Below are 16,855 nucleotides of genomic sequence, written 5' to 3'. Positions count from 1 at the left end.
GGTGAGCAGGGGGAGGAGTACAGGGAAGGGGACCAGCAGACTCTGTGGTGAGCGGGGAGACCAAGATGCGGGGCTCGATCACGTGACCTGAGTCGAAACCAGGAGTCCAACGCTGAACCAACTGAGCCACCCAGGCGTCCTCACTTCTCATTCTCTCTCAATAGCCGTCCTTCCCTCTTCTTGCCCCTGTCTTCCTGTCACCTTGGCCTTCTTCTCTCTTGATGGTCAGGTGTGACACAGGAGGTCCTGCTCCCCTCTGAAATGATGGCTGGAGCCCCTGCAGAGCTTGGGGGAGCCCATCTCTCTCAGGTGCTATCCCCTATTTTTGGCTCCTCTTTCTTGGTTTGTGTCTGAGAAAGGGTGCGGTGAAGGTTGACATTTTTGAGACCCTGCATGCTTGAAAGTGTCTTTATTCTATCCCCACACCTGATCAATCAATCCTTCCGCTGGGCGTAGCGTCCTAAATTAAGATCCGTCCCCCCACCCCGTCCCTCCCCGCCGCCCGTTCCCCCAGTGTCCTGAAGGCAGTTTCTCTCCTGTTTTCATGCTTCCAATGTTGCTCTTGACAAATCCCATGCTATTTTGCCCTCCACACCCTTTGTGTGGCCCCTGTTTGCTTTCTTTCTGGAAGGTGTCAGGATGATCTTGGCTCCTACAATGTGGACATTTCACCAGTGCTTTAATGTGGGGTTCTGCCCCGGTCCATTCTGCAGAGCACTCTGGGAGCCTTCTATCCAGAAGCTCAGACCGTCAGTTCTGGGAAACACAATATTTTGCATAATCTCCTCCCCGTTGTTTCCTGCAGCTTTTCTCTCTCACTAGTCACGTATGGAACTTCCGACCCATCTTTCTATGTTTGTATCTGTTTTCTCTTACTTACCATCTCTTGGTTTTCTCGTTCTGCTTCCTGGGAAAGTTCCCCAGCTTTATCTTCTGACCGTCCTCTTTTTGGCTTCTCTTGTTTTCCTTTAGCTCCTTTAAAAAAATCTTCTTGTTTCACGAATCCAACATTTTATTTCTTAGAGGATATTAACTGTAGTGTTTTTGGAGTTTATTTTTTCCTGGTCCTTCCATTACCTCTGTTCCTCTGAGTTCCTTTTCTTTTCTCCTTTTTAAAATTTAATACACTCTCTGTTTTCACCCTGTAGTCTTTCTCAGAGACTGGTTACCTTTGGGTTATCTGTTCATAGTGAAGAGTAGGTCACTAAAAGCTTTCCAGAAACTGTACGTGAGTGTGTTTGTGTGGAATTTTTAATTTATGGGCTTCGTTACAGAGTGGCCAATTGGAGACCCAGACATTTTACTGGGGACTCCCAAATAGAAGTTTCTGTAAAGCTCTTTCTGCGACCAGTTCCCAGCACTCTGGAGGACAGTGCTTTCAGAACCAAATGGCAGAAGGGGGTGTCCCCTGCTTGCCCCCAACTGCTGTGCACCTGCCCTCCTCTATGGGAGCTTGTCTGGCTCACTTTTCCTACAAAATGTCAGGGTGAGGGAGGGGTAGGTTTTCAGTGCCTTCATGGGAAAGGGGAGAAGCCCCAGGCAGACTCGGTCCTCATACAGACTTGTAATTGGTGTCCTCTCTCCTGCTTTCCAAAGCAGCCAGCACCTCCAATTCCTGATCTTTCGAGCACGGGTGGCAAGATCTATCCACTTCTTGCTGACCGCCCCTTCGGTAGGCACTGGCTTTCCAGTTCCTCAGCTTTGCTTATTCCTCCATTTGCTTTCCATCTTCCAAAAATCTGTTGACATCTGCTGCCTGTGAGTGTCGCTTCTACTGTTCTCTCTGTCCTTATCTATCATCTTCTCTTTATTCCTTTGCTCTCATTTCAGTGGGGGTTGGAAGGAGCAGATGTGTGGTGAGCTTACCACATGTAGCAGGAAGCCCCTGTGAATGCTTCTAAAGTTTGCCCAGTCCCTTCCCTTACTTAGTAAAGGATGCCCCCGGGTCATTCTTCATGGAGAACTTGTAAAGGCTTTCCTGTCGTCAAGGTCAATTTTATTTAGAAAAGTGGAGGAGACTAGATTAAACATACCCTGAACCCAGCCTAATGTTGCTTTTAAATTAATTATAACATCATAACAAATTATTTTTTATTTAAATAAAAATGACTTTTTTTGCATTAGTCCTTTTCACAGAACTGCATGGAAAACAATGTCTGGTTGTTTTGTCTCTGGAAATTAGGGTTCCCTATGGGCTGGGTCCTCCGCGAGGCTGGACAGCCTTTTCTCTAGGTGGCATTCATTAAACCAGGATGTCGGGCCAATGAGATTGCATGGGAGGAGTCTAATTCAGGAAAGCCAAACTGCCTTCAGGGGCCTTAACTCCTTTAACAAGTGTGTTGGTTTTTTTAAAGGATGCTGGCTTCTCTGTTCACTGCCCAGAACACGCCTCCCCCTTCCAGCACACACAGCCCTGAGCCTCTCACTGGCAGCGGCCTGACGGCCAGGTGGACCTGAAAGCAGTGACCTCGCGGGCTTCCAAGGAAGGCCACCTGTCCCACCAGCCGCAAGGGCGTCCCCTCGGCAGGGGCGGGGCGCAGGGCGGGTCGTCACGGAGTCTTCTCTGTCCTTGCCTCTCCAGGTGCCCCTTTTCAAAGGTCTCAGCATCCTCACGCTACCTCCTGCCGTCACTTCCACCTGGGCCCCCCGCAGCCGCAGCAGCTGGCGCCCGACTTCCCCCTGGCCCACCCCGTGCAGTCGCAGCCGGGCCTCAGCGCCCACATGGCCCCGGCCCACCAGCACAGCGGCACCCTGCACCAGTCGCTGACTCCGCTGCCCACCCTGCAGTTCCAGGACGTCACAGGTCCCTCCTTCCTACCTCAGGCCCTGCACCAGCAATACCTCCTGCAGCAGCAGCTCCTGGAAGCCCAGCACCGCAGGCTCGTCTCGCACCCGAGGTGGGCGGGGCGGGGCCGGGGCGGGGCCGGGGGCGGGGCCTCGAGCAGGACTCTGGGCTTCCGGCTGCCGCCCCGCCAGCTGGGCGGGCAGTCACCACGTTGGGGTTCTGTGCGGGAGACAGCTTTTACTCCAGTTTCAGGCGGTGAACGGCCCCTGGACCCGACACGGGTTCCCTCGGTAGCCAGTGTGTGTCCTTGTCACATCACCCAGGTGTAGGGGCAGGGCCGGATAACTGGTGGTTTACAGCGCTCACGGTGGAAGATGGGAGTCCTCACGTCCCCTGGAGCTTCATGATCACCTGATTCTAACACCTAAGGTCCCTAAGGGACACCAAAGGACATAGCTGCTTCCGCCCTGCCCTCAGAGAGCCCATGATCTGGTTGGGGCGACCAGCTATGAAACAAATGAAGAGTGAAATTAGATAATACGGGGCAAGTCAGTTCACCTCTCTGAGCCTCAACTGTTAAGAGAAAGAGAGTACATCAGGGGTTCGCAAACATTTGTGCTTTAGGACCCTTTACACTCTTAAAAATTATTGAGGAGTCCACAAACTTCTGTTTACACGGGTTATAACTATTGATATTTACCATGTTGGAAATTAAAACTGAGCTATTTAAACCAGATTTATTAATTCATTTAAAAATACAAGAACAAATCCATAGAAACAAAAAAGACCAATTGTGTCTTTTTTGTGAAAAGAAGGTATATATACATGTACTGAGAAGAGGGATTTTTTTCTTTTTTTTTTAACATATTTGCAAATCTTTAATGCCTGGCTTAATAGAAGACAGCTGTATTCTCATGTCTTCTTCTGCAGTCTGTTCCAGAATCACATGTGGTTTCTAGAAAATTCACCATTCACCTGTGAGAGAATGAGAGTAGAAAAGCAAATAACATCCTAGTACTATTATGAAAATAGATTTGGCTTCACAAACCCCATGAAGGAGTCTCGGGGACCCCCAGGGGTGCCTGGACCACACTGAGGACCGCTAGACCTGATGATTTCTAAGGCTCTAAGAGTCTGTGACTGTGGGGGTTGGGGTGTGGGGGGCACAGGTGACTGTTGTAGCAGGTCAGAGGGAGGAGAGGTCATCATGCCTGCGGTGTGCAGGGAGGCCTTCCTGTAGGTGGTGTCTTTGACTGGGGCCATGAAAGCTGGGAAGAGTGTGGAGAAGGGTGGAGGAGAGGAGAAAGGTGTGGCAGGAGGAGAGGGGTGCACAGGTGTTGGAAAGCCTGCAGGAGGCACGTCTATGTCCCCTGAAGACAGCCCACGAAATTCAGAGGGAGGAAGTAGGAGAAATAGCAGAGGAGGCTGGGGAGTTTGGGTAGGACAGTTGGCCGGCAGGAGACACACGGACGGAGAGGACTCAGCATAGTGGGCAGCCCCCAGACAGCAGGAATGTTTGAATTATTGACAGCCACCAGCTGGGAAATGTCTTTGGAATTTGGGAAAAGGGACAAAACCCACTGCTCTGTAGGCTGTAGGCTCAGGCTGGCCAGCGCTGCTCAGTGCTCCTAGGGGCTGGGCTGGCCCCGGGGCAGCCTTGATGCCATGGGCCCTCCTTCCCTTCCCATGCAGGCGGAGTCAGGAGCGTGTATCCGTCCATCCCCACCGCCTCCACCCCAGCTTCGACTTCGGCCACCAACTCCAGACGCCTCAGCCCAGGTATTTGGCTGAGGGCACTGACTGGTGAGTGTTTGGGGGCCCTAAGCAAGGGAGGGGGTGGGGAGGGTCTTGCCTGATCCATGCAGTTCCTGTTTCCTTCACGTTGAATGATGCAGGAGGCCTATCTTCAAGCTCCAGGCTTTGCCTGTGCCCCCAGTCACCCTCAAGGCCACATGACCCCCACTGGGCCTGGTTAAGGCAGTTAGCTCAGGATGTGCCTGGATAGCACCATGTGCCCAGCCTGGGGCTCTGTGCTCATGGTCCTGCAGGGGAGGAGGGGACAGAGACAGAAAACACTTCCCAAGGTCAATGACGCCTGGAAACCAGTGGTTTCTGGGAGGCAGGCAGAAAGGAGAGTCTCAGGAGCTAGCTAATCAGGGAAGGCTTCCTGGAGAGGGTGGACCTTGAGGGATCCACAGAGAGGAGCCAGGGCAACCCAGCAAGACCAAACAGCGGCTTGTGGAGGCAGAGCAGGGTTGGAGGTAAGGACTGAGGACAGAAGCTGGGGAGAGAGATTGAGGGCTTTGCTGTGATATCTTTGTAGGCACTGAAATCCTGTGTCTTACAATTTCTTACACTCAGGGCAGAGGGATAGAGGTCTTTGTTGCCCTGCAATGTAGTGTTGCTTTGTTTGGGGTCCTCTGTCTCACCTGCCTCTCTGGTTCTAGCTCTGGACTTGGTTGACCTACACTAGGGTGTGATGCAGACGTCCAAACACTTGAAAAAGGTGTGTAGTTCTCTGAGGCATTTGGGTTCAGAGAGCATCACGCCTGAAACTTATTTTCAAAGAGTTCAGGGAAAAACCCCACGGAGAAGTGTGTGTGTAGCTGTTGTAAGTATATGCGGAGAGAGAGAGAAGGAACTAAAAATGCGGCAAAATAGTAAAACATTAACGCTTGGAGAACCTGGGTGAAGGGGGTCTGGGAATTCTTTGGGCTGGTCTTGTAACTTTGGGGTCAACACGTTGCTGTTTGAAAGACTATAAATGCAAACAAACAAAAACTTCTATGGAGAAGCAGGGACTATATTAAAAAAAAAAAAAGACAGATGTGCTCTGTGTCATTTTCCAGCTGTCAGTCAGGCAGACAGGGCTTCCAGGAATGATTCAAAAGCGGGCGAGTTCCGGTTGACTGCGTGCAAAAGGTGCTTCCAGGCACAGGAAATAGTTCTAAGGCCTTCCCATGTCTCCCAGCCCTCTGCTCGTTCTGGGGGACGCTCTGTGAAATTGAACACTTCCTCAAAGGAGAGGCTACGCGGCGGCCAACTTCAGCCCAGGCTTTTTCTAATTAGCAGATTCAAATCAGGAAGGTTTAATTGCAGTTTGGATTGAATTCTGTCCCTCAGCAGTCAAGTCCATCCAATTTAATTCAATTCAGTACACACTGGGTGATTTGAACAAACATGGGGGAGCCAGCGCGGCCATTGGGACCGGGGAGGTGACGTGGGTGAGTGGTGAGTCTTGTCCTGGGGTGGTGTCGGGAGCCCCCACAGGTGTGAGCCTCCCCAGCTCGCTGGCTTTCCACGCTTCACTCCCTCTGCCCTTCTGACCTCTGTCCGCCTGAGAAACAAAGACTGACGTCCTGAGAGGCCTCCGCAGGGGACCAGGGGGAGATCCTGCCCTGAGTCACATCTGGGTTTACCCTGGGCTTTTTCTGCCTGGCCTGTCCACCTTACTTTGGGATATTTAAACCCCGCTCTACCCAGGCAGCTTCTCTTAGCTGGGCATCTTGGCCAAGAGTGTGGGGGAGCAGCAAGCCCTTGCGGCAGCAATCCCAAATACGCCCCCTTTTTGGTCTACACCGGATAACTCGACCCTGACCTTGAGCTCCAATGTCTCTGTCCTCATCACGCTCCTTCTTTGACTCATTCCCGGCTTCATACTTCCAGCTGTGATGCGAAGGTCTGACTGCACCCCGTTCCACCACCCAGCCCTAGCCCTGGCCAGGCAGAGCCCCCCCACAGATACCTGGGACCTGTGAGACGGTGGGTGGAGGGCAACAGCATCCGACTGTCCTTCCCCTGCCAGCGGCTCTGCCTCTGCCAAGCCTCCAGGTTCACCTGCGAGACGGTGCCAGCTCTTAAGCTCTCCGGGAAGAATGTTAGGCTCAAGGTAGCAGCCAGACCACAGCACGCTTCCAGGCCATTGATAGTGAGTGGAAAATAAAGTTTAGCTTGATATTTAGATGCAACTGACAAGAAACTATGCATTGAGACAGTGCTTCCCGTGTATATACACACAGACACACACTCACATATACACACATCACATCTGGAAGCAGGAATTCCTTAAATATCTCTCATATCTTTTTTCCTTAGTTTGGATGTATTTGTTGAAGAGATGTGGGCTGTTTTTTCTGTGTTTCCCACTTGGTTCTTGCCGGTTGCCCTCTGCTGTATCCGTTCAGAGGTCCCTCCGTTTTCCTCAGTTCCCGGTGCACTGGCACTTAGATCAAGGGTCAAGCAGAGTCACGTTCAACTCTTAGGATTTCTTGGCAAAAATACTGACAAGGGGTGTGTTCTCCCAGCAGAAAGCTGATTGTCTCTCCCTCTGCTGTGTTAGCCACTGGTGATCTCTGCCCGGAGCCTTTACTTCTTTCGGGGATGCAGGGAGGTGCTGAATAACTCCACCATTCCTTATTCATTTGTTAGCTAGAAAGCTTCCCCTCCCCGCCACAGGAAAGGTGTCTTTCAGAAAGTGGTTGATTTTCTGTTTCTAGAATTGCTGTTCTTCTTCTCTTCGATCTCCCGTTGGATTTGTAGGTGTTTGCAATCTTTAGATAAGCTATCTAGCTGATCTCCCGCTACCTGAAGTCGTCTCAGCTGCTACTTCTCCGCCATCTTGACTCCTCCTAGAAAGCTTTTATAAAGAGGAATTTCCCTTCATCAACTATTTGGCTACCCTCGGTCCAGTTAACAGAGGAAAGGCAGGATAAACATTGGATTCTTTCCCTCTCTTCACTGGTTTTCAAAATGAAGCATTGGTTCCCTAATGTCCTTTGAAGGGACTGGATTTCTTTACCATCATTTCCCTCTCATGGATCCGAACCTGTTCGAAAAGTTCCCATCTGCTGGAATGATGCTTGCTGACACGCCTCTTGTTTAAGCCCTGGCCAGTGGGAACCTCTTAAGGATGCCGTGATAACTTTCTTGCTTTGAGTTATAACAAGAGGTTTCAAATCATTTTGCACATTTTCTGCTCCAGACCTGAAATTGGCCATTTCTCAAGGAGCCCTCGTTCCTATTCTGTTGGAATGAATGATTTTTTTTTTTTTTAAGGGAGTTTTCCCTTAAAACTTGTAGGAGGCGGGGGTAGGGGTCCAGGATGGCTTTCCCAGCCTCACGGCTGCAGAGGTCCCTCTTCTGTGGTTTTCTCACAGTGACACAAATGTGGCCCGTGCTCCCCTTCCCCTCCACTTCCACCTGACTTGTCTTCCCTTGGCTCCGTATCCCTGACCAGCTCTGCTTGGATCCTTTCAGCGTTTCTCTCAAGGATGGGCTTTGTCTTGGGAGGAGCCTTGGTGCACTCATTCTGAGGAGTTTTCTGGGGTGTAGACCATTCCAGCCCCTTCAGACCTGGCAGACCCCCTTTCTCCTCTGAGTCTCTGTTTCCTTCACTTTAAAGAGAGGGGAAGGGACGGGTGACGCCGAGTCCCTTGCAGCTCTGGTGGTTTGTGACTCTGAGTCTTGTGTCTGGGGTCCCTCCTGTAAGCAGATGACTGGATCCCAGCACCCTGTGGTTCACCGTGGCCTTGTCCCCGCAGGGATCTCAGTGTGGACGCCGGCTTGAGCCCTGCCCAGTTCCAGGTGCGGCCCATCCCTCAGCACTATCAGCATTACCTAGCGACTCCTCGAATGCACCACTTTCCCAGAAACTCCTCCTCCACGCAGATGGTGAGTGCAAGGGCTCTGCCAGGGAACGGACCCCCTGACTGCCTGTGGGTGCCGGCAGTGGTGGACTGAGGTCCACAGCTCCCTTGTGTCCTGCTGTCATGCATGCTGTCCTCCCCTCCCCCTTGCTGTTCCCACTCTGACTTGATCTGCTGGACAAAAGGCCTTTGTCCCCGCAGGGCTCTGTGATTGCAGAAGGGGGCAGGGTGGCTCTGGGGGGCCTTTCCAGTCCCTGGCATTGCAAGCTCCATGGAGCGGAGGTGAGGACAGGCCATTAAAGTGGCACCAGCCTGTTGGCGAAATATTATCTCCTGACAGCCCGTGCATGTAGCTGCCCTACAACACAATTCCCCCCTTCCAGCCCTTGTCTCCGCCATTAACCACTCCGTCCTCAGTCTTCTGGTTTGTACCATGAGAGGTTTGCATGAGTTGAAGCCCTTGTCCACTCTGATGTTCTACGATTGGTGTCACGAGCACCATCTCCTATGAGAAAAAGCTAACATTTATGGAACACTCAGTGCACGGCAGGCCCTGTTCTAAGCACGTTATGTGACTTACTCGCAACCTTACATAAAAGGATGTTTATCCCTGTTTTACAGCTGGGCAAACGGGAGCAGAGAGGTTAAGAAACAGAGCTCATGCAGTGAATAGGTAGAGGAACTGTGATGGAAATCTGGGCCCTCCAACTCATAGTTGGGGCCAGGGGCGGGGGTAGGGGGTGAGTGGGGCAGGGTCTTGCCAGGGCAGGGTCAGATCCTGTCTTTATTTAACATTTTGGTATTTTGTTCATTATGGACTTTTGGCAATAATTTTGATTTTTTTAAAATATTGCATTAAAATATTATTTACCTTCATTATTGAGTCTACTGTGCTGAAATACTATTTACCTTGATTACTGAGTCTTTTGTGCTGAAATTCATGCTCTCACTGGCCCTGCCTGGCTAGGACATGGCCCATGCCCTTCGCCATCTGAGACACCACCTAGGGCAGTACTGAGTAGAGGGGAAGGAAGGGGCCCGTGGCCACCCAGCTGCCTGGGTTTGAAATCATCGTCTGCCACTTAGGCACTGACTTTATCTATTTGTGTCCCGTTTCCCCTACCAGTAAGTTGGAGGTAGCAATGGTAGCCACATCCTAGATCAGATGAGATCACTCCAGTCGTTATGTGCAGTGCTTAGACAGTGCCTCTCTGGGAATAAATGTCCAATCAGCTGAGTCATCTTACTAATGATATTAGTATACGATATATATATTTACTAATTTATACTTACTTTATTAATTTTGTTATTTTGGGGGGGGCTGATCTGGCATAGGCCTGGTTCTTGATGAGGGGAGGAGGGTATATAAGAGCAGGAAAGAGAGCACTCCCCACTGACGAATCTTGGGGGTGTGCAGCTTGGCCGATTGTGAGGGGGAGCAACTGGATGCTGGGCTCATGCAGCCAGGAATCCCATCTGAGGTGTTTTTCTCTCCAACAGGTCGTCCATGAAATCCGAAACTACCCTTACCCTCAGCTTCACTTCCTTGCTCTCCAGGGACTAAACCCCAGCAGACACACCTCCGCGGTGCGGGAGAGCTACGAGGTATGCCTGCCCCTCTGTCTGGTTCCATCTGGGTTGGGGGAGACATCACGAATGTTCATGTTCGTGGTCCCCTTTCCCTTTCTCCTTCTGGTGGGTAGGGCATGGGAGGTTGTGGGTAGCTTTGGGCTTGAGCATAAAAGAGAGAAAAAGAGAGAGTGAGTAAAGATGTTGGGGTCTTTCAGTACCAGCCAAGTTCTTCCCGGTGGTTATGTGAGTTCTTCCTGCTAACATCTTTCAGTGCCCTCCCTCCGTATCGTGTGTGTGCACGTGTGTGAGTGAGGGAGTACATGCAGAGTGCACATGTCCACACTTTCCTCTTTGCAGGAGCTGCTGCAGCTTGAGGACAGGTTGGGAAATGTGACTCGGGGAGCTGTACAGAACACCATTGAGAGGTTCACCTTCCCCCACAAATACAAGAAGGTGAGTCTGCTAGTGGGTCAGCCTGTGTCATTGAGGGGTTGTAGTTAGATGCTCTGAAGCTGTGATGTTTCCCAGATCTTCTCCCTTGTCTCTGTCAGGTGTTTCCAGGAGGAGAGATGGGGGTGCCTCTCATCATGAAGGAGGAGGGCTGGATGTGCGTGTGCATGTGGACTTGTGAGTGGGTGTTTAGGTAGACATACAGGTGTATGAATGCTTGTATCTGAATGAATGGGCAGAGGGAGCACCTGCAGTGAAGGCCAAGATATGTCTTAGAAAAGAAGTCCAAGTCCAATCCCACATGGGGACAAATGGGCAACTAAGACTTCAGAATGGGAGTTTCCAATCAATCCTCACTGAGCAGCAAGATCACCTGGGGAGCTTTTAAGGGCACACGTTCAAAACTCCATCCTAAGCCTATAGAAGTACACTCTTCACCGATATAGCTGAGGAGTCTGGAGTAGGATTAGAACCCAGCCATCTGATTTTTAAATATTTTAAAATTCCAGTAAATAAAAAATTTGGAAGCAACCAAGATGTCATTCAATAAGTGAGAGGATAAACAACAGTGGTGCATCCATACAATGGAATATTAGTTTGTGATTTTTAAAAAAATGAGCCATGGAGAGACATTAGGGAACCTTAAATGCATATTACTAAGTGAAAGAAGCCAACCTGAAAAGGCATACTATATGATTCCAATCATATAGCATTCTGGAAAAGGCAAAACTAGACAGTTAAAAGGTCCCTTGTTGCCAGGGGCTTTAGGGGGAGGGATAAATGAGTGAATGGGTGGATCACAAGCTATTTTTAGTGAAACTATTGTATGCCACTGTAATCGTGGACACATGACATGGTGCATTTGTCGAAGCCCATAGAACAGTACAACGGGAAGAACGAACCCTAATGTAAACTCTAATAACAGTGTTTCACTATCAGTCCATCAGTTATAACAAATGTACCACACATGCAAGACGCTAAAATAGCTCAGACTGTGTGTGTGTGTGTGTGTGTGTGTGTGTGTGTGTTGAGTGGGGGGAGGGACGAGGGAATGGGCTGTATTTTCTGCTCAATTTTAATGTAAGCTAAAATTGCTCTATAAAATAAATTCCTCTGTGAAAAAAAATATTTTTTTTTTTTAAATTTAAGAACTAAAAGCTTGATAAGTACTGAGAGAGCTGGCGTGGGAAAATGCTCATCGAAGTCAAGCCAGAGCCCATCTTACTGCCTCATGAGGCACTAGGGCTCAGTGGTCATGAGCACTAAGTGTTGGAGTCAGATAGGGCCAGTGTTTAATTTCAGTGTTACTGCTGTCTTTGTTGGGCTGCTATAATGAAGTACCATCAGCTGGGTGGTTGAAACAGCAGCCATTTATTTCTCACAGTTCTCAAGCCTGGGAAGGCACTGGGTTCTCTTCCTGACTTGTAGATGGCTCCATTCTTGCTGTATCTTCACAAGGCAGAGAGAGGAAGCTCTGGTGTCTTTTCCTCTTCTTATGGGGCACTGATCCCATCATAGGGGCTTTGTCTTCATGACCTCAGTTAAACCTAATTAGCTTCCAGAGGCTCCCATCTCCTAATACCATCGCATTGGGGGGTAGGGCATCAACATCTGAATTTGGGATTGGGAGGCAAAGACATTCAATCCATAGCCACCGCTGAGAGCTGTGTAGCTCTGGACAACTTACTTGACTTTTCTGGCCCCTTCCACGTCCTTTTTAGTGTCAAATAGGAATGATGTGTTAGTAGCAACCATAAGGGGTTCCTCAGTGGGATAATGCATGTAATAGTTTAGTACAGTACCTGGTATCTGGTAAGTGATCAGGGATGTTGAACTGCTCTTACCTTGATAGAAGGCTCACTTGTTCTAGGCTTGCATGGATGCCCATGATATCAGTTCAAAGGCCATGATCTTGGTCTGTGAAGATCCTCACAGAAGCATTGGATTCATCCATACGTGATTTCAACCAACATTCATTATCTACAATGTGTCTTATATGGGTAGTATGTTCATGGAGGAAATGACAGTATTTCAGTAACTAAGGGTAGCATTAGCAAATGGAAGATAATCATTCTCTGCAGGGCAAGTTTAGGATACTGGAGGAGAACATGGAAGGCAATGAGTGGCGTGTTCAAGAGACAAGAGCAGCTTCCACTCCTCTGACCAGGGTGTGCTCACTCTCGCCAGGGCCACATACCACACCTGCCCTCAGGGCCACAGGCCATGAGGGGACAGGGAGAGAACACACATGGAGGATGGAAAGAGAACATGGACCAAGCCAATAATATAAAGAGTTGAGGTAAAAGTGATGAAAATAAAGGGAGAATTAGGGGAATAAAATATTATAAGAAAAAAAAAGAATAATTAAAAATATGAAATGATAAAGTTTAGGACCCAAACGAAATGTGAAAAAAACTTTGAAAATTCAAACTGAGAGTCAAATAATACAAAACAAAAAATATTTTACAATAGCGATGATAAAAGAATAAAAAATACAAAGGAAGAATAGTCATGGAGACAAACATAAAAATAAGAATTGGGCAAAGGTATGAAAACAGCATACAGAATGAAAACCAATCACACTGACATGAAAGGGAATGTGAATGAGGACAAAAAGGTACGGGAAGAAGGGGTAAAATTAATATAAAATAAATGCTGAGAAGAGTTCCCATTAAAATAAAAGTTACATAGATAATGAGGAGACAACCCAGAAGACATAAAAGATTAAAAATACAAAAGAGGAAATAGGAAGATTTGAAAAGAGACTGATTAAAGAAATATAGATTAGGAGCGTCTGGGTGGCACAGTTGGGTAAGATCCAACTTTTGGTTTTGGCTCAGGTTGTGATTTCAGGGTTGTGAGATCAAGCCCTGAGTTGGGTTCTGTGCTCTGAGTGGAGTCTGCTTAAGACTCTATCTTCCTCTGCCTCTGCCCCTCTCCCTGCTCTCTCTCTCTCTCTCAAATAAATATTTTTAAAAAAGAAAGAAATATAGATTAGATGTAGTAGAACAACGTTAGACTATTTGGTTGAAATCATTAACTATAAAAAGGAAATAATGAATAATTGTGGGGAAAAAATAGAAAATAGGTAAATAGTGAGCCTTATTAGTATCTTTTATAGAACATCCCTTTTCTCAAAGGACCAACTGAAAGAAGGCCACTCCTCCCAGAAACCCAGCTGGGCTGTTAGGCAGGCAGACCATCATGACTCAATTCATACTCAGAAGCCATGATGATTATATGGGACTATGGATGTAATTCTGATTTTCTGGTTTCTAGACAACGGAACACTTATTGCACTGGCCATCACATGGTTTGCAGTTGGAGTGGATAGGGCCCAGGGAGGCTGAGAGCAGAAAGCGTAGATTTTCTTCTATGTTCCGGTGAGGCTACAGCACTCCAGGGACCACATCAGACTAAGGAACTCCAGAGCTTAGGACCAAGGATTGGAGTGGGGAAACCTAGCATCTAAGCTGGCCCCAAGGTCGTAGTTATTCTGTGGGCAACTTTTTTTTTTTTAATCTTGTGACTCTTCAGATTTTTCTCTTGGCAAAATGACCTTTAAGTCTGCTTCTCTCTGGAGAGGGGACAGAAGGGCTAGTTTTCTTCCCATGGATATTATCAGACTGTTTCACTGCACAGCTTGGAGATGGGGACAAGAAAGGTGGGCCAGTTTTATTCACTGATTAGATTCCTTCCTCCCCAGAATATTTTTAAAGTACCTATGATGTACCTTCTGCTTGCCCAAGTATGGAACAATACTTAAGGAAGGGTGAACCATGGTCCACATCATCTAAGAACTTGGAAATTTCTATATAGCAGTTAACGATTTTCAAATCATTAGCATAGAATTTAAAACAATTCAACTAAAGTCAACAAGTGTAAACAGCATGACTACATGATGTCCAAACTCATGTTGGAGCTAGTGCCTATCTTAAAGGAATTTTCTGGATAGGAAGAAATCTAACAATATAAAACAACTGTATGGTACAAATGATATGAGTTGAATTTTGTTTTCACCTAGCTATGAATGAATAAATGAGTAGAACTTAGTTGAGTGAAAGAGAGAAAAGAAGAAGGGAAGGAGAGAAGGAAGGAAGGAAGGAAGGAAGGAAGGAAGGAAGGAAGGAAGGGTAGATGGGTAGATGGATAGAAGGGTAGATGGATGGAAGGTTGGGTGGTTGGAAGCTGAGTGGATAAATGGATGGGTGGGTGATTGCATGTATGCATGGATATATATATGGATGGGTGAGAAGGTAGATGGGTGGATGGGTGAGATGTTGGATGGATGGAGGGTGACCGAGTGAGTGGATGGGTAGATGAGTAAATAGGTGAGTGGATGGATGGATAAAGCACGCTGGACCTGAATGTGGAGGCAGAAGCCTGGAGGCAGGGATCTAAGTAGGAAAGGACATAAAGGAGGAGTGGACAGTGTGAGGGGAATAGGAAGGGGAAGCAGTTTATCTACAAGACATAGTTTTACCATGTACTGATTCTTCATTCCTTTCCAAACTCTATACCTGTCAGCCAGGATAACCACCACCTTATCCCAAGGCAAGGAGAAAGAGCTGGGGAGGAGGCCGGGAAAAGGGTCTGGGATAAGCACCCAAGTCTGGGGATTCCTTAAGAACTTACAAAGACACTGACTCCCTGATAAGGGAGGGGAAGGCTGTGGTTGAAAGATCAGGGTCTCCAGGTGAGCTGCTCCAGGTAACTGATTCTCCTCTTCTGCTTCTCATAGCGAAGACCCCAGGATAGCAAGGGCAAGAAGGAAGAGGGGGAGGAGTCAGACACAGATGAGAAATGCACAATTTGTCTGTCTATGCTGGAAGATGGAGAAGATGTGAGGTAAGAGACCCGCTCCTTCTGTCCCCCCCCACCCGCAGGTATTAATAATCAGTCGCGTGCTGTATGTCAGGGGTACAGTGCTTGTTTTCTTGTGCATGTGCATGCTAAGTGTGCCATAGATTGTTATGTGGTTCTTCTAGGAAGGTGGTGTGTGGAATGTTCTAGATGTATGATGCTTATGGTGTGGACTGGTGGACACAGAGTGTAAGAGAACAGAGTGATATTTGGCTTGGATGGGTGTAAGACAAAGTCATGGCTTTGTTTCAGGCTGGTCTGAAGGAGCTTCATGGAGGAAGAGGGCTGTGGGGTGCTCCTCCCTGACATGACTTCCCAGCCCCGCCACAGCCTCACTGCAGGGCAGGGCTCCCAAGACCCTCTTTGGCCCATCCCCCAGTGGTGCCACTGTGGGCCACCTCCCACCCCCATCCTGTGATCGCCAGTATCGTGCCGCCCCTGGCCCTCCCGGGACCCCCTCCCTTTCCACCAGCCCTCTGACCCTCCCTTCTCTTCCAGGCGCCTACCCTGTATGCATCTTTTCCACCAACTGTGTGTGGACCAGTGGCTCGCCATGAGCAAGAAATGTCCCATCTGCCGAGTGGACATTGAGACACAACTGGGAGCCGACAGCTGAGGGAGGAATTAGCCAGTGGACGCCCCATTTTCCTTCACCAGGTCCTCCCCACGGCCATAGCCCTTGCAGCCAAACTTTGCCTTCTGAGCCATTTGATGTAGAGGAAAAGCCTGCAAGCACATTTTGTGGAAAGAGGAGTTGGCGGTATCCGTGTCTGAGGGAAAGGAGGGGTGGGGGGAGGACCCCCCCATCCAGAATGGTGACTGCCCCCATCCACCTCGCTGCGCGGGAGGGAGCTGGCCGTGCCCAGAGCAGGGGTGGGAAGGGGGGGCCCACGCTGCTGAGAATCTGGACGGGAACTGGAAGGTCCTAGCTGACAGACAGGCCCCTCAATCCTGTCCTTGGAAGGATTGTATATATACCTCTCGACCACGTAGAAACCATGTAGGGGTCTCTAGCTATTTCTGTGGATGGCAGCCGGAGCATGTTAGCTTAAGAAAAATGTCGTGTGTGGTGCTCTAGTCATCTGTGGTGGACATGTCGCTGTTACGAATTCGCACCAAATATTTCTCATTGAGTTCCTTGTTTTGGTGCCTGACTGAACCAACAAATGACAGCCCAAATCTTACCGTCTTTATGAGAAAAAAGGAGAAAAGAATCAAAAGTGAAAAAAAAAAAAGCAAATCCTGTTTTCTGGTGAAAAAGGATGATTTTTTTTTTTTTCACCCAGGTTGGGAGGCGGGGCGGGGGGGGTATCTTTTGGTTTTGTTTTTGTTTTTTTCCTTTGCTTTTGTTTTTCTCATGTTTACAGTGCGTGGAGTGTAGAAGGGGAGCATCTGGGGGAAGGGGAGGACTGGAAAAGGAGCAGATGGGGGGCTTTGGTGGCCCCTGAGGGGCTCAGCCAGGGTGAGGAAGGCAGGGTTTGAGGAGAAGGGGGACATTCTGTCTTGAGGGAGGGCTCCCCAGGTCCAGGCCTGTCTACTT

The 16,855-nt window shown here is 48.8% G+C and overlaps 1 protein-coding gene across 1 annotated transcript in view; it reads left to right on the top strand.

Moving 5' to 3' along the window:
* Positions 1-16,541, top strand: part of RNF165 (ring finger protein 165) — a 98,465-nt gene extending 81,924 nt beyond the window's left edge. Inside the window, exons 2-8 of the mRNA XM_032859477.1 lie at positions 2,582-2,897; positions 4,478-4,588; positions 8,326-8,455; positions 9,931-10,035; positions 10,360-10,455; positions 15,194-15,300; positions 15,814-16,541. Coding sequence (XP_032715368.1) covers positions 2,582-2,897; positions 4,478-4,588; positions 8,326-8,455; positions 9,931-10,035; positions 10,360-10,455; positions 15,194-15,300; positions 15,814-15,931 — 983 coding nt within the window. The 3' untranslated portion in view covers positions 15,932-16,541. The remainder of the gene's footprint in view (positions 1-2,581; positions 2,898-4,477; positions 4,589-8,325; positions 8,456-9,930; positions 10,036-10,359; positions 10,456-15,193; positions 15,301-15,813) is intronic.
* Positions 16,542-16,855: the final 314 nt, after the last annotated feature.

This window comes from Lontra canadensis, unplaced genomic scaffold (genome assembly GCF_010015895.1).
Source record: "Lontra canadensis isolate GAN:19392208 unplaced genomic scaffold, GSC_riverotter_1.0 scaffold17, whole genome shotgun sequence".
NCBI classification, from domain to species: domain Eukaryota; kingdom Metazoa; phylum Chordata; class Mammalia; order Carnivora; family Mustelidae; genus Lontra; species Lontra canadensis.
Note: the sequence above shows the minus strand (reverse complement) of the source record. Positions and strands in the feature narration are given on the sequence as shown.